Source organism: Trachurus trachurus, assembly GCF_905171665.1.
Source record: "Trachurus trachurus genome assembly, chromosome: 17".
In the NCBI taxonomy this organism is placed as follows: domain Eukaryota; kingdom Metazoa; phylum Chordata; class Actinopteri; order Carangiformes; family Carangidae; genus Trachurus; species Trachurus trachurus.
In genome coordinates this window covers 22,908,254-22,928,171 of record NC_139900.1, presented here as the reverse complement: position 1 = coordinate 22,928,171, position 19,918 = coordinate 22,908,254, and the positions used below count along the sequence as shown (strand labels likewise).

General features: G+C 42.8%; 1 protein-coding gene across 1 annotated transcript; it reads right to left on the bottom strand.

The window, feature by feature from the left end:
* Window positions 1-241: 241 nt before the first annotated feature.
* septin2 (septin 2) lies at window positions 242-9,172 on the bottom strand. Its single transcript, XM_083991620.1, has 13 exons — window positions 9,030-9,172; window positions 8,042-8,083; window positions 7,013-7,127; window positions 5,217-5,303; window positions 4,952-5,075; window positions 4,589-4,723; window positions 4,331-4,448; window positions 3,981-4,082; window positions 3,644-3,789; window positions 3,336-3,419; window positions 2,168-2,228; window positions 1,583-1,661; window positions 242-1,456 (listed from the first exon to the last, which is right to left on the bottom strand). Exons 2-12 carry the CDS (start codon window positions 8,063-8,065, stop codon window positions 1,593-1,595), a joined length of 1,065 nt encoding a protein of 354 aa, XP_083847746.1. The 5' UTR covers window positions 8,066-8,083; window positions 9,030-9,172; the 3' UTR covers window positions 242-1,456; window positions 1,583-1,592.
* Between the last annotated feature and the right edge of the window lie 10,746 nt (window positions 9,173-19,918).

Sequence of the window (19,918 nt, the reverse complement as noted above, 5' to 3'; positions counted from 1 at the left end):
TACATGTAATTAGCGACACTGTTAAAGTCAGGGTCGGTTCACGGTTGTTTTGTCTGACAGAGGCAATTAATCTCAGTGAAATAAAACACACACACACAGTGAGCATCAGCTGATCTAAGCTAAGCAGAGTGAGGTAAGGGTAATTTTATTATAGAATGAATCTTATACTGACTTGTCAGTTAATAATCAGTTATCTGAATCTGTTCCTACTGAGAAATGAAATCAAGACTTCACAACAAAAGAGATTGTTAAAGTTTAATAAAACCTTTATTACAATATATGTATCAAGAACAATATTTGGTACTTTAATATTGGATAAAAACAGCACAAAGAGGAATGTCAAGAACTCACATCTTGGCTGGTGAGGGAAATGTTGGCTACAATGACCTCATCGGGTCACCTTCAACCTCTGCGGTCATGGAAACCACAAAGTACTCAGCAGTCGGGACATAAAAGTTTATACCTCTTCTTGTCTTCTGAAACACAAAATATCAACGCCCCCCTGGCACATGACTTCACTTTACAATATTGAGGAGGCATGAAGTGAATACATCTAATTGAAAGATGCGTCAAAGCACCAAACAGAGGTGTGTCACAGTTTTGAAAAAAAAACAAAAAAAAAACACCTCATTTGTCCGTCCTTCATATGTCAGGTGTGCAGGAAGACTGGAAGAGGTCCAGGGTCACAGTTTATTTTAATTCATATCAAACTCAAAATGAGCTTTTACAACACTTGAATACAGATGAAGTTGGCGACACTGATCTGAGAACGGCACTGATGGGGATGAAGATTTTGGACAGGACAGGGAAAGAACTGATCCCAACACAGCACTCGGGAATAATTCACCTGAATTTTTACCAGACTGGAGGAGAGGCGGGGCCGAGAGCTGCATGCATGAGTATATGAGTGGTTTACTGAGCAGGGTGAGCCCTATATGATTGGGAGCTTATGTGTGAATGTTAAGTTATGCTTTTCACTTGACAAAAATAGTATTGAGACAGTGGCATAAAAAGCTGTTTCTGCTACAAGTTTTCACTAGAATTGACTCTCCCAATGAAGCTCCTTCACAGAGCTGATGTTACCACGTGCTTGGGGTTTGGGACAAAAAGCGCTAAACTGAAGCACCAATACTTTGGTTTTATCAATAGCAAAAAAGTAACAGAACATCCCAATAGGTTTGCATTAAAAAAATCACCATTTTAAAGATGGGTCACATGACTTCATTTGAGTAACTGGCAAATGTTTACTAAAAAGAAACAAAAAGAAGAAATAGAACCGTGTGTAAATATATAAACATAACACTGTCTGAATATATTTTACTGTATGTATAAAAAAAAAAATGACTCCAGATCCCACGTGGGACTGAATGAAGATAGTGGCAAGCAGTACGAGTCAATAAGCTTTTCTGCTATCATCCCAGTTTCTCTGGTCAATGCTGAGCAGTGGCTCAAAAACCTAACATGGGAATGAAAGAGAAGAAAGATGAGTACCAGAACAAGTCATATTTAGATATCTAAGTTTCAAACACAGGAAATGAGTGGAGATCAGTGTAATATGTGTCCATGTGGGTTTTGGACCTACCGCAGAGTCTTCACTCGTCATCTCCCTGCTTCTGCATCTGGGCCTGCATCTTGGCAATCATCTCCTGCATTCGTCTCAACTGTCGGCACACAAAGTCAACGTCAGGATGTTTGACAGAGAAACAACAAGTGCACTTTAAACAAGAACAAAGCATTCATGTAGCCTGCTGGGAGATTTGTTTATGTGTAGGTGCTTTCTCTTATCCGTCAGTCCAACTCAGTGCATTATCTTTAATATCTGTCTGCCAGTTATAAATCATTGATTAGAGACAACTGCGCCCACATTGTTTGGGTGAAAAAACATCTGTGAATCTGAATTATTGAGCAGTTTAACAAATGTATTCTGAGTGACAAAACCTAAATTATAAATGTTTGATTTTAGCCAGCAGTTAGCTTAGCATAAAGACTGAAAACAGGGGGAAACCGTTAGCCTGACCTTCTAGAGTAGTATTCATCTCTCAGCTACCACTAAGCATGAATGCAAATGATTGTTATTTACTCAAAATCAAAACCGTTATTTTGGGATATCTGGAAAACTACAAGGATGATCCATGAAATCTTAATTTTGATGACACCAATATCCCACCTCAGCCTCCTTCTCCTGCAGGATCATATCCTTGTCCATTTCCTCCGGCTCCGGTCCTTTTCTGTGTTGATGATACAAGTACAGTTACTCTCCATGTCATCATGCATTGTAATATTTCTGTAGAATATTTGCAAGTTAACAACTGAATCATTGGGTATAAGTTGAATGCACAGTGAAAGCGGTTATAAATGTAGAATAAGATTGTGTGATGGGTTAATAAAGCATTATAATCACAGTCAGCAGATCCGTGTGTGTGTGTGTGTGCAAGCCAGTGAGAGTGCATGTTGTAGCATTTTGAGTAACATTAGGAAAACATGACAAAAGCCACATTGAGAAAGTGAAAAGGGCTCAGTGGGTTAGTGGAGTTTGTCTTTGCAGGAAGAAACAAAAAGCTCGCTAGAGAAAGTGGGCGTCTACGACAATTCACTACACAGAGATGAAAGCAGGAAGATTCAAGAGGGAAGCAGCGAGTGCGAGAGTCAGGGGAAGAGCGTTACCTCCCCCAGATGAATATAAATCTGTACCTCCAACAGTCCACTCATGGGATTGGACAAATCAAGACCAGACAGCCACCACTGGACAGATGGCGAGGCAACATGATGACAGTAAAACCACTCCCTTATCCTGGGCTGGCTTTAGGGGAAAGTCTAAAAGAGTCTTTGTGGTCTACACTGAGGGTTAAATGATGATGTATCCACACTATGTTAAATGACACACAGTAATCCTGTTTACTACTTCTACGTATCCTCAAACACTACACAGGCCATGTAGCTACCCGCTTACCTTGTAAAACCACAACCCACTACAGCCCACAACATTAGCTTCACTTCCACTTCCACACCACGGCCTAACTGGTGGAGTTCACATGCACAATGATGAGTTAAGAGCTACTAAACTACAGAACCAGGACTAGTTGAAATGAATGACTGCAGAACACATCGTATGGTGATAACTCATTAATGATCCTTCTTGGTAAATGTCTCTGGGGTGTGTGCATGTGTCTGACAATGGCATTTCTCTGCGTGTCCAACACTTCTGTATTTCACATGTCTGACTTCTTATCAGAGGTCTGCTTGTTTGAGGTGGGGGGGGAGGTGCAGAGAAAGCAAGCTGACAGACAAGTACGTACGCAGGAGACAGAGGCAGAACATAACCATGGGAGGACAACCTGCCACCCCGCTTGAGGCGGTCCGAGCGGAAGTTCTCATAGTGCAGGTCCTGGGTCACTTCCTGTAGGTCCTGCATGTGGGTTCTGGGGGGGGTTGAGGAAAAGTCAGTGAGTAATAAATACTTTTGCACAGATATTGACATGTTTTAAAAATCGTACTGGCTACAGGCATCCTGGAAAACAATCTCAACAAACAAGCTGTTACTTTTCATCCAGTCATTTCAGCCCAGCAGCTTATTCAAAGTCACCTTCCTCCTATCGTTACAGTATTTAAAGTTATAGCTCCCTGCAGCTCCTCGACCACTCACATCAGCATGGTGCGCAGCTTGAGGAAGTCGTTGTGCTCTGGGTTCTCCACCTCCACCACTCCCCAGGGGTACAGGCGGCCCCTCACCTTCTTCCCCTTGGCCTCGATCTGCTGGTTGGATCCCACCACTGCAAATGGGATGCTGGCCTGGAGAGGAGAAGTATGATCAATACTTTATTGTTGGTTGTTCTCATGGTTCAGCCGCCCACACAAAGAATTATGACACTTGAATAACTCGACCAGTGGTAGTTAATTAGCGGAGTGCTACTGGAGGATGCAGAGCGGGAAGATCATTTATATTCGGGGACACAGAGCTGTGCAGGGAACAGAGAGGTTACCTTGAGGATCCTGGTTTGCTCTTTGAAGTCCTCGTCCTCATCTGACTCAGCATCAGGGAGGTGGTAGATCTTAATCCCATGTTCATCGATCTCATCCAGGATCTTAGAAGGAAAACAGAGAGAAAACACAGGTCATTATCAGGTTTATGGACAAATGACAACCTACTGTTTTCGGATCAGTGAGGACTAATACTATGGAAGCTATTCAGCTAACTCGAATCATTCCTGACACTTTGCGTACCAGTGCAGTTGCAACTACAGTATCACTACAGCAGTGAGCACATGACAGCGACTGTTCATCTCAGGGACTGGAAACTCCCGTCAACAATGGACAACTCTGTTGTTCTCACCCGGCGCTTGAGCCTCTCCCTCTCTCTGAGGGTGAGAGTGTCCGCCTTGGCAATGACAGGAACCACGTTAACCTTATTGTGAATGGCCTTCATGAACTGGACGTCCAGAGGTTTCAGGCTGGTCAGACAGGAAACACACGGACACACGGTCAAACAGAGACAAAGAAGGACTCAAGTGAATTTACTGAAAACAGAAAGTGAAGAAAGTCTAACTTGGTGTATTATTAACTGGAGTGTGTTCAGTATTAAAGGACTTACCCGTGGCCAAGGGGGGAGATGAAGTAGAAGCAGCAGTGAACTCTATTGTCAACAATGTGTCTACGATTTAGACCGCTCTCGTCGTGGAGGTAGCGCTCAAACTGGTCGTCGATGTAGCTGATAATCGTGCTGAAACTGGATGAGAGGAAAGATCAAATTAAACACCCACTCTGTAAATAATCAACCCCAAAAGCCTGGATGAAAACTAAACTCCTTGTGATGATTGTGAATGATTCAGCTTATTTTTGACTGTCACGGATTAGTGGCTCGTTGCTGTTTGAAATTACCCACCGTCAGTCCTGTGATCTCGATCTAAAAATACTTCATCTACTAATCAGCATAAGCTCGAAAAAGATCTCTCACCAGTCCTGACTGTTGATGGCGTCTCCGTATCCTGGAGTGTCTACCACGGTGAGACGGAGCTTCACCCCTCGCTCCTCAATTTCTACTGTCGACGCCTCGATCTGAACCGTCCTTTCTATCTTTTCTATAGGAAGAAAAACACACAGGAAAATAAGGTCACGGTTTTTTGTCTATTTTGTGTTTTACAACAGGTGATTTACAAACAACATAACGCAATATGGATCTCTCGTTCATGTATTATACAGTATACCAGTGTGTGTTTTACCTGCTGCTCCAGGTATGACTCTCTCAGGGTACAGGTCAGTGAGGAAGAGGCTGTTGATCAGGGTGGATTTCCCAAGTCCAGATTCCCCTTAAGACAGAGGAAAATAAAACAGCATACACTAAACATCATGTGAAAAATCTGAATGACAACAAGAAAGAATCACAAAGAGCATTTCAGGACTTTCATTTGAAAAAAAAAAGGAGGGGGGCAGGACCATGTCGGTGTGCTGCAGGAAACAGACTTCTGTCTATGACGCACACCAGGCCTCACACAATACGGAAATACGCGTCAGCATGACACTGAATTTGACTTTGTGAATCTTTTCAAGATATGTCAGGTGGCTGACTAAACAACCCTTGCACCTGAGGAAACGGTGCAAGGTTTCCAAATCAGTCAGCAGCAGCGAGAGGCAAGAGGAAGACAGCTTGACAGTTTCACTCCTGAGACCTAAGAACATGAATATCCTTCTCTGGCTTGACCTCATCTCTACACAGGAATCTGCAGAGAACCAAAGAAACTGTAGACTGACAACTTTAAAGACCGATTTCATTGAACGTCTTTGCAGATAATGTGAATGAGCAAACTAAATCCTGAGTGACTCAGCCTTTTGAACTGGCTGAACCCAAAGCACAAATAGAAAGTCAAAAATGAAAACAGAAACAAATGCATGGAACATTGTTTTAGTCCCGCAATACGACCGACGTCCGTCTGCGAAAGTAATAAAACTACAGCAGCATTTTAGCTTAAGCAACAGCAGTGAACTAGACTAAAGGAAGGAAATGTAAGAAACTGCTCCTTAGTCTCCTGAACACATTACAGATTCTTCTGATACATAATCAACTCAGAGGTTGTGTGTTTTCCTTAGGAATGCTGCTACTCTGGTTCCCACCAGAGCTGTGACAAAAGATTTACAGAAGTTTTTACTCCATCCACACTGGCACTTTGCCAGAGTGGATGGAAAATCAAAGTTGACACATATAATGTACAGCAGAAGCAGCTGGAGGAGGGATCCAGAGGAAAATGAAAACTGTTCCTGAGGTAACAGCTGGAGTGGGTGGGTGGGGCTAAAAATAGAAGGGTAATGAGTTGAAATGTTCATTAGTATTTGTGGGGGAGACACGCAGCCATGTCGATAATATACGAGTAAACACTGATTTATTTAGGAGTCGCGGCCACACAGAAGGTTAAACAGGCGCTCAGTGAGTGTTCCTGCATTAGTGGGATCGGCCGGTCTTGTCCACTGTATGAATCAGTCCCTCGAGGCCCACGGGCTACATTCCTCTCTGGTTTATTTTAAAGCAAAAGGATGAGCAGCAGTGTTCAGGGGGAGCTCTTACCCTCCCCCCTTATCAACAAGCACAGAGGTTCACACAGTCACAGCGCTCCTATCCAGCAGTTTACACTGATGCTGCTGACGGCGCCAGCTGAGCAACTACACTAGTGTGACATCTGCCATTTTATACTGACCAAAAAAAAACGCCTTGTTGCACACTGAGGCTGCCTCAAACACTCAACATCCAGCTACAGAGGTGAAACTGTAAGACTGTCATGTAGAGGGATCGTTTTGAAAAGGAGACACCGACAACTAAGTATTGTGCACCATATACTCATCCCAATCACATATTTAAATGAGCCCAAAACAAAAAAGCATTCCTTAAACGTCCATGTTTGTTCAACATGTCGAGCTTAAAACCTGTGATCACTTAGATACACTATCATCTTCCAAACCAAATAAAACCAGAGCCACACACAACATCAAGAGGAGACAAAATCAGAAGCAGCAACGGCACACTCACCTACTACCATCAATGTAAACTCAAATCCTTTTTTTACTGACTTGCGATGAACCTGATTGGGCAGGTTGGCGAATCCAACGTACCCCGGGGTCTCAGGGTTGGTGAACTGGCCCTGCTGTTGGACCAAAAGGAGAGGACAAAGACAGAAGAGACGTAATCACAGTTATTATGTTTGGTGACGTGAAAACCTTCAGATGAAAGAGCAGAGCAGCGTTGCACAAAGTTATGAACTCAGATTCACACAGCTGTTGCATGATGTATCCAAGTCAGTAACTACTTATAGCTGCTGGAGTAGGAGTCACTGTGTGTGGAGACATCTGTTCGTGTACAAACAGGGTCTTTAGGGAGGGTAACAGCGACCTCTCTGCCCCACCATGCCGGTGTTTATGGCTCCTTTCTACACAAAGCAACTCAATAGCCCCTGTGGTGCTGCTACACACTGGCAAATTCAAATACAAAGGTAACTGTGCTTTATTTAGTAAGTGTTTTTTTTAGGGACACACAGTCATGCAGTATTTATAAAACCTTTCTTTCCCTAAGCTTTCAGCAAAGGTCATCATCACTGATAAGACTAATAAGCAGTGTTGCTGAGCTGCTGTGCTGCCTTCGGGCGGTTCAGTTCACGGCAAGCCACATCAGTGAGTCATGTGAATAGTGAGCAGCACGCAGTGGGCAACTGCCTGAGTGACCTAGTGTTCAACAAGTAAATAATGTCAGTGTTTTTAAAACAACAACAACACACTGCAGAAAGTAATGTGCGAAAAGTGGAAAAGTAACAATGTGTCTTACTGAGAAGAAATCCTGAAAATGAATCAGAAGAGAACAGCAGACTTATTGTTCACATTTTTATCAAATACACAACATCTAACTGGACTATAATCTCGACTCAAAGAGAGACTTTGTTGACATGCAGTTTTACATCCTCTTATTAAACAGGTTCAACTGAGAGCCAGAAGGAGGAACTCCCAGTTTTAACTCTGCACTGTACCAGTTCAGATGGAGCATACGGTTGTGATTTTCAACACTCACCTTCATCTTGTCGGCCTGAGACATGTTTGCTCCTTGTTAAACCTGAAAACAAAGACACACTGTATCACACACTGAGAAAACATGCAACAACAACTGGCAATGAAACTCAGTTCAGCTCCAGCTCTGAGCCTGTGTGAAGCTCTTCTCTGAAATGGAGATAATGAATGCAGTTAGGCCTCAGTGTGTGAGAGACAGGAAGTCTGGTTTGTGAGTGTGCTGTGTCTCACCACAAAAAAAAAAAAAAAAAAAACTTTACCATCTCCTTTTCCTGCTAGCTGCATTACAGCTGCGTCCCACTACAATACTATGATCTGAGGATAAGCGATTAAGCCATGTTTATGCTATTAATCCCAACGGATTAACAACTGGTGTCATATGTTTATTACTTTGTAGCTAGTTGTTGTGTTTTGTTTTTCCGTGTCTTTTATTCAAAGACCCTGACTGAGCTGAAACTGTGTGAAACACACCCACAGAGTCAGACTCACTGTACCAGACTAAGTTATTTCATACGGGCTCATTAGACACATGCAAGTATCCAGGTCAGTTCACAAGCTCGTTTGAGTCGATTCAAGAAGCCTTACAGACCCACATCAACCACAGAAAAGTCTGACGCCAACAACAAAACTAATTCGTTAATCGCTCGCCCACTTAAAAGGAAATTAGCCGATAATTAGCCACGGCTAGTTCTGTAACGGTGCAATGGGTGTGAATGGGCTGATGCTGACATCTGCCGTGGAATAAAAAACAACCCACAGTAATTTGTTGGGTGTTTTTGTTTGAGGTAAAAGTGGTGAAAACGAGTCCAACACGAAGCTACTGAGCAGCAGCAGCAGCAGCAGCAGCAGCGTTACCCGCCGAGGAGCAGGATGTTCACTCGGCTAATGTGAGTTAGCTCCTCCGACCGACTGGGACCCACCGACACACGGCGGCGTCGAGATATAACTCGGTGATGAGCAGGGAGAGGAAGTAGAGGAGGGGTCGGTGTTACCTGGTGGTCTTCAGCGGTCAGAGAGGTACCGACAGACTGGACCGGCGGTGGGCAGCAGCAGCAGCAGCAGTGGAATCGGACTCGGACTTGGCGGACACCTCGGATTCCTCAGATTCCGCTGCAGCAGCTTCCGTTAGCTCCGTCACGGACCACAATGCACCGGGCGCGAGGGGCGGCAGGGGCAGCAGCAGCGGCCGCCGGCTGCTGGGCTCGACCCCGTCACACTGCAGCCCGCTCACACACATCATATTAACAATATAAACTAATAATTAATACACATGATTATCATTAATATTGCCATAGTAACAGAGGGTTTGTATGGGACAGGAATGGGGGCAGTGTGTGCTGTATGTATGTAGGCTACACCAGTGGTGCTCAAAGTGGGTGGGCGGGGTCAAGGGGGTCCCCAAACTTTTCCTCAAAATTTTACCACATTTTTTCCCAGAAATTCTCTTGAAATTTTTCCAAAAATTCATGCCATTGGCAGTAATTTGAATGTACATTGATTTAAAAAAGCAACATTATTCAGTCTCAGGGTATTTGTGTATTGCTGGTGTTTGTTTTTAAATTTTGTCGGGTCCATGGTCTAATTTGTGTCAGTTTGGGTCTTTAATGTAAAAAAAAAAAAAACAACCACTAGGCTACACTACCAGTCAAAAGTTTGGACACGCCTTCTCATTCAATTGGTCTTTCTTTACTTGTATTAACCTGTTTTCTACATTACTGATTAATGCTTGAGACATCAAAATTATGAAGGAACACTAGTGGACACAAAAGTGTTAATTAAAACAAATGTGTTATTATTAGGGCTGTCAGAGTTAACGCGTTAATCGCGATTAGATTAATTAAAAAAATTAACGCGATTAAATTTTTTAATCGCGGTTAATCGCGGCCCATTTTGTCCTCTGTCTGCTGGACTGGAGGACTGGAGTGTGGGACCTCCAGTCCAGTAGGTGGCGGTAAGCCACCTTCAAGTTGGTTGCTACACAAATATACACAGTCTCACATATATCCACAGCTCCATCCATTGATTTTTTGACGGCTTTGTTGTAAACAAATGCACATGGCCATGTATTGGTTTTTTGACGGCTTCGTTGTCAACAAATGCACATGGCCAGGCAGAGGCGTAGCAAAGTAACAGGCAATTTCCACTGGATGCAATTCGTTTCAATTCTGTGTGAGTTAATGCATCATGTGTTATGATTAGGTAGGCCTGCTAGGTTTGGTCTAAAAGTTGTTTGTCTAGAGATTATAACACTTTGGAGTGTTGAAAGTCCAAAGCGCCATTTTAATAGAGATTAATCGCGAGTTAACTATGGAAAAAATGCGATTAATCGCGATTAGAAAAATTAATCGTTTGACAGCCCTAGTTATTATATCAGTCACCTGGCCTAAATCAAAGTCCTTCTAGGCGAATATAGAACGTCTCTGCCTAAACCCAACTGAGGTGGTTTTGGGATGAGTTGGACCGCAGAGTGAAGGTAAAACAGCCAACTAGTGCTCAGCCCCTCTATGAACTCCTTCAAGACTGTAGGAAACTGTTCCAGGTGACGACCTTGTGAAGCTGATGACTGAACCAAAAGTGTGCAAAAAGCTGTCATCAAAGCAAAATGTGGCTACTTTGAAAAATCTGATATATAAAACATATTCTGTGTAAGAGCCATTCTGGGCTTTTATTTTGGTATGTATTTTTGTGTCTTATTTTGTAACTTCCGCCCACACAGGAAGTGAGGTGGGGCATGCGGTCACGGTGGCTTATTTAAACTGAGCTAAACGATCGGCAGGTGTTGCTGATTGGAAGCAAACAATTCTTTGACCGTGACATGCTGTGCTGTGACATGAAGACCTGTTCCACTGGTTTGTACAAATAAATCCCTGTTCTATGGTAAACTTTGTTGTGGCAATTGGGTTTACTAGCACCATGCACGCGTCAACTATAAGCTAACTACATCAGCAACAGTGAGTGACTCTCTTTTATGGTCCGAGGAAAAGAAGTCACTACAATAAGTCAAAGAATTTGCTTCATTTGTGGACTGAGAAAAGCATGGCCGTTCATGCCGAGTGGAGTGGGTTTGAGCCACGCCACCTTGCTGCCGTCTCCGGGGCCATTGGGGCTGTTGCCACAGCAGAGCTGTCCGAACTGCTGGCCCTCACCAAAGCCATAGGGGCTGCGGTGGGGCGAGGGGAGCGGCTGCCGAGCTGTGGGTCGCCGACGGCGCGGAGTGGTTGGTGTGGAGGAGCTGCGGAGCGGAGCTGCGGGTCATCACCGGTGCGGATCGGAGCCATAGGGGCTGCGGGTCGTCATCGGGGTGGAGCGGCTGGAGCTACGCGGCGGACACAGCGGCTGCGGCATGGAGCGATTGGCGCTGTGGGTCGACAACGGAGCGGCGGCGGAGCGGAGCGGCTGGAGCTGCGGGCACCGTGGCTATAGGGGCCGCGGGTCGTCATTGGAGCTGCCAGCTGTTACCGTGGCTATTGGGGCTGCGGTCAGCGGAGCTGCCGGCCGTCACCGTGACCATTGGGGCCACAGGTTGTGGCTATTGGGGCCATGGGTCGTCGGCGGAGCTGCCCGCCGTCGCCGTGGCTATTGGGGCCATGGGTTGTCGTCGGAGCTGTGGGAGCTAAGTTACCTGCCAGCCGTCACCGTGGCCATTGGGGCTGCGGAAGGCCGACTGCCACTAAGTTACAGCTATATGAAACATGAACTTGACTGTTTTGATTTGTTTAAATGATGGCTCCTCATATGTGTATTTTGTAAATTGTTTTGTCTACGGCCAGAAAGCAATTTAGGGGCCGGTGTAAGAGCCATTCTGGGCTTTTATTTTGGTATGTATTTTTGTGTCTTATTTTGTAACTTCCGCCCACACAGGAAGTGAGGTGGGGCATGCGGTCACGGTGGCTTATTTAAACTGAGCTAAACGATCGGCAGGTGTTGCTGATTGGAAGCAAACAATTCTTTGACCGTGACATGCTGTGCTGTGACATGAAGACCTGTTCCACTGGTTTGTAGCTACGAATAAATCACTTTTTTATGGTAAATTTCTTTGTGGCAATTGGTTTACTGGCACCATGCACGCGTCAACTATAAGCTACCTACTACATCAGCAACAGTGAGTGACTCTTTTATGGCAAGAGGAAAAGAAGCCACTACATTCTGCTTTATTTAACAATTTACTTTATAACTCTATATGTGTTCCTTCATAGTTTTGATGTTTGAATCTATGTAGAAAGGAATAAAAATCAAGAAAAAACTTTGAATGAGTAGTGTAGTTGATTGGTAGTGCAGACAAGGAGGGCCTTCAAACAAACCCAAAACTTAGTTCTCATTCACAGTCTGGTAATTTGACACTGGATGGCCTGACCATTACTATAACATATAGATATTAGTGTTGGCTGAGAGAATAGGTTAACCTCAAACAGTATTTGTCAATGATTTTACATTTCATTTGTAAGGTTTTATACTAGCTACATGTGATGTGTGGCAACAGTCTAGTTTAATTAAAAGAAAATTAACATTAAATTATTGCAAATAAAAAATGAATAAACTTATGACAGACAGAAATACAGATGTGCAGATCTTTTTTAATGTGTGTCACCCCCAAAACCAGTACAAATGTGTTCATCTACAATAGTGTTCATTGAGACTGCAAATACACACCAGTAAGTATCTCTACAGTACTTAATATTAAACCAATCATGTAAATGTTTTTCTGTGACAAGCTGTGATCCTTCCATATCCTGTGAGACTTTATGTATTTTACCTTTCTTCGTCTTTCTTTATTTCAGATTCGCCAAAGAAGAGGAAAACAAACTTGATATGACATTCATAGCACTGCATCAGGCAATGGGTGTTTTTTAAAGGAGACACTTTGACATGTCAGTGTATAAAAAACACAGGTGTTAATAATAATGTTAATGGAGTCTGAACACCATTTAGCTGCTTCAGTGTTATGCCCAGGCTACAACTCTGCATGCTGGCTCACTGTGGCACAAAAACCAAATAGTGGTAACACTTTTCCTTGCCTCAATGCTGGACCAAGAGAGTGTTATTTACTTTCTACATAACGATGAAGTAATGAAAATATTGCACTTTTCTTTGTCTAATTAGACTGATGATAATTGTAGAACAACATCTAATATCATTAAACCTCACAATTCTGTAATTACCATGTCTCTCATACTTAACTGTTATTATGATCATGCACTGAAAAAAACAAACATTTTCCACCACTTTAAAAGGAAAAACGATTTGCATTGATATATATTACAGTGGCTGCAAATGATCGAGCTTTGTGTTTTGACTGTGAGCTAATTGATCTGTAATCCTGTCTGTAATAGGCCAGTTTATGAGAGGTTCATTGAACACAGGTAAACATGTTAGCTCCAGTAAAAGGACAAAAATAACATTGTTTTCTTAAAAACCAACACAGACCTGTTTACCACTGATGTAGCAGCTGTTTAACAGAGTTCTTGGTCATTTTAACCTAATTTGAAAGCTGTCAGGAACTTTTTCTCCAACCATCATGAGCTAACATGAGCTGGATAAAAGGTAAGTTAAGTTAAGTTAGCTCGTCGGCTTGATCTGTGAACCAGCGTCATCCTCCTTATCCCGTCTGACGTCCTGCTAATTTTGACGCAGCAGTGAATTATTATTTATACAATATATAAAAAACGACATGGCACACATAACATACACGTCATCTTTACTGTCATAAACTATACTTCCGGCCACATAGGTAAGCGGCTCGTTGGTCTAGGGGTATGATTCTCGCTTTGGGTGCGAGAGGTCCCGGGTTCAAATCCCGGACGAGCCCACCTTTTGCGGATGCTGGTAGCTACATTTCTTGCTGTATTAAATACAATACTCTTCATTGTACTACGTCTGCCTTGCCTTCATTTTGTTGATAAAAACATATTTACAGAACCAACCCGACCCGTCTATACAGTGATGTTATACCGCCTCCCTGTGGCATTTGGCAGAACTACAACGAGGTCTTTCTACTGTTTTAATACAGTGGGAAAAATAAGTATTAGATCCCCTGCTGCTTTTGTGAGTTTGCTCTCCCACAAAGAAATGGAGGGTCTATAGTTTTTATGGTAAGTTTTTTTAATAGGAAGAGACAGAATAGCAACAAAACGTCCATATATGTCATATATCATTTATTATTTCACAGATCATGTGATATAAGGACAAAATCTGCAGGGGATCAAATAGCCTACTTATTTTTCCCAACTGCAGGCATGTTTATCTGTATGTCTTATTTCATGCAGGTGTCTTTTTGTCCACACAACACAGATACATTAAGTGTCATAAATCTTACATTTTCATCCAGCAAACATGTGGCCTCAGTACCATATTTACTGTTAAATACAAGATGTTACAGTTTAGATACAGGACATAAAGAAAACTAGTTCAGGTATACAGAACCTCTGTGGGGGTTTTTAGGCCTCTTTCAGTTCATCGGTCTCTAAGCTCCACATCACCTGTGCAAAGAGGAAATACGCCTGATTTTTACCAGCTCAAAAAAAGAAAAAAAAAACCCTGCTCATATGAACAGCTGTATATTTGGGTGTAGATCACCTGCCTGCTTTTATTCTGTGCACAGTGTCAGTCCAGCAGCTCTGGAGGAGCATCAGACGACTTAAAAAAAAATATGCTCACTTAATGCCTTTCTGTCTTCCCCCAGTAGGGGCTTATCTGAGCTTGCTGTTGTGACAGCATCTCTGCTCCCCTCCCTTCGGTCTGGCTCAGGACAGCCACTGTTCTGCTTAACACGAGTCCAGGAGATATCTCGGTAAATACCAGTCTCTTTCCCTTTCTGTTACAGCAAGCATATCATCGCCACAGGAGCTACACTACTTCCATTATTTCCATAAGCCTCTTAGTGGCTTCATGCTCTGTCATTTATAGAGGGGCTTCATACTATGGGGGTGAGTTTCTATATATTTTAGGTGCCTCTTTCCTGTACCCACACTCGTAACATGGCCAAAGGGCTGCTGTACTGCTATAAATCAGAGTGGTGGGTTTTAAGAGTTTAAATGGATGCTGTAATCCCACCCATCACAGAAAAGAAGCAAGACAGAGAGATAAAGGTAAAGGACTGTAACTGTAACTGTGTATTTTTATGTCAGTTCATGTCCTTTTTCATTTCCACTTCCTTTCATCTTATCCCTTTTATTTATCAATATTTGAGCGGCCAGTGATCATTCAGTTAATGGTTAATATAATTTACTTCGTAGAGCTAGAATACTTAGCTGTTAAAAATTAATAGAAAAAGATAGACAGTACTTTCCAGCTCAGGAGTACTACACACATATTCTCCCTGACAACATAGCTTTCAAAGTTATCTATAGCCTAATATAATATCTGACTGAATAAAGATCAACCAACATCAGGAAAAAAACATCCTTAGTTTTTAGCACAAAAACTGCAACAACACTGGATACAAATATAGCATTTCTTTCCATCTCAATGTGGATGATAGCCAATATAGAACGTCCTCTTTTGCTACAGAACTGATTTCAAGACCATACATGTTACCTTTAACATGGCCACAGGCTTCGTCACTGAATCACCAGCCTGCATACCTATACCTGCAAATGTGCTACTGTATTCATATCGTAAAGCATTTTGTCACCAGTGACATTGACATAAAAAAAAATGTGATTATCGTTTTGTTATTATTGTTCAAAACATTCACATAACTATTTATTAAATCTATAAAATGCTTTAGAGTTGGAATCAGGAAAGAAAAAAAGCGCCCAGCCCCTGGTTGAGTTTCCTCCTCCCTCCATCACCACACCATCATCACCCCTTTAACCAGTCTGCCATTTAAAGTAAGCAGCCGCCTGCTTAGCCGGCACCTTTCACTTCTCAAGCAGCACTTAATTTACTGCAGGACATTTTAAATCCGCTGCCTCTGTGGCACTGAGTCGCTGACAAACGCCTGGTTGCAAATGTATCTCATTGACTGCTGACTCGGTTGTATTACAAGCTGGCTGATAATGTGGCCTTCAGGTTTTATCCTAAGATGTTGGAGGAAGTGTATTAATTTGGTCTAGATGGGGCCTTATGAAAGTGTAGTGGCAGGCAGAGACGAGCAGATCTCTCCTCCCCCCTCACCCTCTCTCCCTCAGCCTCTCAGGATTGAAGCTATCTGCCACAGGGCCAAAGCATATTCCACCATCAATGTGTCAAAGGGAAAGCTATTAAAACTGCTTTACTTTTCCTAAGCATCATGAGAATAAGCGCAAGATTTAGTGAAATCCCCCCCAGAGCAATGAAAATCTTGGGGATTTTCCCCCTGAAATGTTTCCTAACGGACTGCTCAGAAGTGTCACAAACTCTTGTTAAACTTGAATGCAGTTTTTGGATTTCAGTGAATTTATTTGGAGCTGAAATGACAGAATTTAAAGTATGAGGGCCTCTGAACTTTCCACATAATCAGATGGAAATGCATTCACTATTTTACCAGTTTACAATGGTACGGTTCCACACAGGTTTCATTTTATACCAGTCATTCAAATGAAAGGAGTGATTTCCATGAGGTGAAAGTCTTCATTTTTTCCAACTTTCAGTACTGACATGGATGTAGCTACAGTGAGGTGACACGACACACCGATCTGAGGACTCTCTTGTGCACGAGGCCTTCACCTCTGGCTCCTCTGTGAATTATTAAATTGATAGTAGCTAATGCATTTTATATTCTCTCACTCATACTTGACTGAAAAGATTAAGCTGAGAGGTGGCTTTGGCTATGAGTGTCCATCTCAAAAACATTTTGAAAACAGGTTATTTTTTAATCTGCTTATTTTATTTTAATAGTATTGTGTACAAGGTGAAAGCAGAATTATATACAGAATATATATATATGTTTTTTGATTTTGATTTTTGATTTATTCTAGATAGGAATAGAAAGGGAATGTGTCTGAAAACTAAATTATTCCAGCTTTATTGGCAACAGTGTGCTGTATATATTGGTAATTTCTTAAAAAGAAAAAGGTGAATTATCACATCAGTGTGTAAGTATTCTGGGCTGTTACTCAGTGTTTAGTTAAAGCGCCTTCGGCAGCAAATGTAGTCGATGGGGTTCAAGAGTTTCAACAGTTCTGGCTCAACGTTCACATGTTTCCCCACAGCTCTGCCTGAAGGAAGTCTCTGGTCTTTCCCTCAACTCTGACCCTGCTGCTGAAAACCCAGCATGCTGCACTGTTTGCACAGTACAGCGCTGGTGTCGCCTGGTGTCCTACAGACATGATGCTCAGAACTGAGGCCAAACAGTTCAGTCTTCTGGGTTTCTCACAGTCTGACAGTCCTTCACGCTTCTTTGCAAACTCAAGGTGGCTTTTCACATGTCTCTTACTGAGGAGAGGCTCCCACACCCGAGTGGAGCGATCGTGGTCGTCCTTCTGGAGGTTTCCTCCACCTCCACCAAGCACGCAGGATCCCTGGAGCTCAGCCAAGAGTGACCATCACCGAGACCGCTCTCCTCTGATTGCCTCGTCTCTCAGCTGTAGTAAAAATCCTGCTTGTTCAAACATCTTTTATTTAAAATGATGGAGACAACTTTGCTCTTGGGGAACCTTCAGTGCAGCAGAGAAGGCGTAGAAACATCACAAAGATGATCAAATGGGAGGATGATGGTTCTTTTTTGATAAATATTCAAAAATAAGGCTGGTTTATGACACAATATATGATTTCTAAATGCACCGTGGAATTTTATGATAATAATTATCAAAAGAGGCTGATTTCCTCCTCATCTGGAGCCCAATGGAGCAGCTGCTTCCTTTTCTTTCTTTTTTTTAATTTAGTTTTTTATTGACATTCTGCCACAAATATGACATGTACATCCATTTCGAATATTAGTCACAAAATCAGCATAAATGTCCTTTTTCTAGTAATAAAAGAACACAAATAACAAAACTAAAACATGAACATTTAGGGAGTGAGGTATACTGCTACATATACAGCATATTATCTCAGGTTAAGCAAGTCAAAGTCCGGCCTGCGTGGTGTTATATAGTCTATCCATTTCTTCCAGCGTGAAGTAGCTGCTTCCTTTTCTATACTTAAAACAGCAGTTGCCTTTTGTAGAGGTTCCTTTCACCAGTATAAGACCATATGCATATACAGTATGATCCATGTAATCCACTCTGAGTGAGGTTTTATAATGGAGCCTCCTGCAGAGCCGCCATTAAACTCAACATAACCAGAGTCAGATTTACAGCAGGATCAGGGAACAATACAAATGTCAAACACTTCAGTCAAGCCGTTTAGTAAGATTAAGAGATATGTAATCACTAATCACATTAGCCAATAATTATTCAGGCAATCAATGCAGCAAATTAGTAGGAACCATCAGCGTTTTTTTTTCCTCCAGTGTGAAGTCGACTTGATGGATTCTTTTCTTGTCAGACGTTGGCTCACTCCCCCGGCCCGAGCGCTCGGTCTGCCTCTTTGTGTCATCTTTCATTTCCTTTTCACCCCCAGGTCTTTCTGTACCTGTCAATTTCTTTCTACAGTGTGACTCCTTAATCCACCTGAGTGCATGGAGGACAGTTTTGACATAAGAAGAAAAGATAGACTCCTAAGGAGAGGACCAGTATCTTTAGAGCCCGGGGGATAACCGGATTACGACAGCCATTTTGTGCTGCTGGCAGTTTTTCTTATTACCCATTTCCCCCCCTTCATCTCTCCAGAGTTGAAATGCTGCCCTTTCTTAGAAGTCAAACCAAACACTGACTAGTACACAACAAAACGGTTTCTCTGTGTTTCTCTCAGCTGAAAGTTTTTCATTTTTTTTGTGCAGAATAAGAAACGCATCCTAACGAAGGCAACAAGGAAACGGATCCTTCCTTCAGACTGCCCTTCATGTTGTTGTTTTCCCCAGTTTCTCTCCCCACACCGCTGAAAACTCTCTAAAACACGTTCCCTCTGTGGAAGTAATCACTGTCTCTGTGTGTGTGGCGGGGGGCCTCCTGTGTGCCAGGCCTGAACCTACAGCCTGGCAGATAACAGCACAGCTATGTGGGGACAGATCGGCTGTCTGACCCCCGCTGCCACTCACTTTATCCCTCCGGCCCCGTCTCGCTCAGAGGAAACCCACAGAAACACACTCTCTGAAAACATCTTATCGTGGCCACCACTGACACTGTGCACACCACACACCACTGCACCGTCTGTGTCCATTTATTCTGCCTTTGAAGAGGCCCACGGTGCCTTTGATTGTGGGAGGTAAATGAAATAAAGACCTCCTCCGTGCCTGATATCTAAGTTTATCTCTGCTACCAAAAATCTGACCCCGAGGCATCAACCGACTGGCGCAGGTCTGTCTACGGAGAGACACATCATGCTTCTGTCATGGTAATAACCCTTTCTGCAGAAGCCATTTTGGGCGTCTTTGAGGCAGCCTGGAAGTTCCCACTTAGACACCCAGAGAGTCAGTATTGAATTCCTCCTGGTAAAATGAGCTTCCTGTGTATACACTCCATACAGTAATCCCATGTTATTACCTATAAGCACCTGAGTACACATACGGTACACTGCATACATCTCACAGTTAAGTTATTGCTCAGGATTTTCTCCATCAATGTCATTTCAATAACAGACGAGGCGGCCAAAGCACATATTTGATCAGATAAGGTATAATAATTATGAAAACTGTAACAATCAATGGAGTCACCCAGGGCCAGAGAATTATGGCTGTGATTAGTATTGATTTGAAGACGATGGAGGAGGGAGAGATGAGCCACTCGTACACATATTAATATATAAGACACCTGCATGGCATCGTGGGAAAGAATTTAAATGAGTCGGTGGCTAAAGGGCGAGTTTGAAAAAGAGTGAAAATTGGGAGATTTGAAGTTGTTTTAATATGAGGTCGTATCCA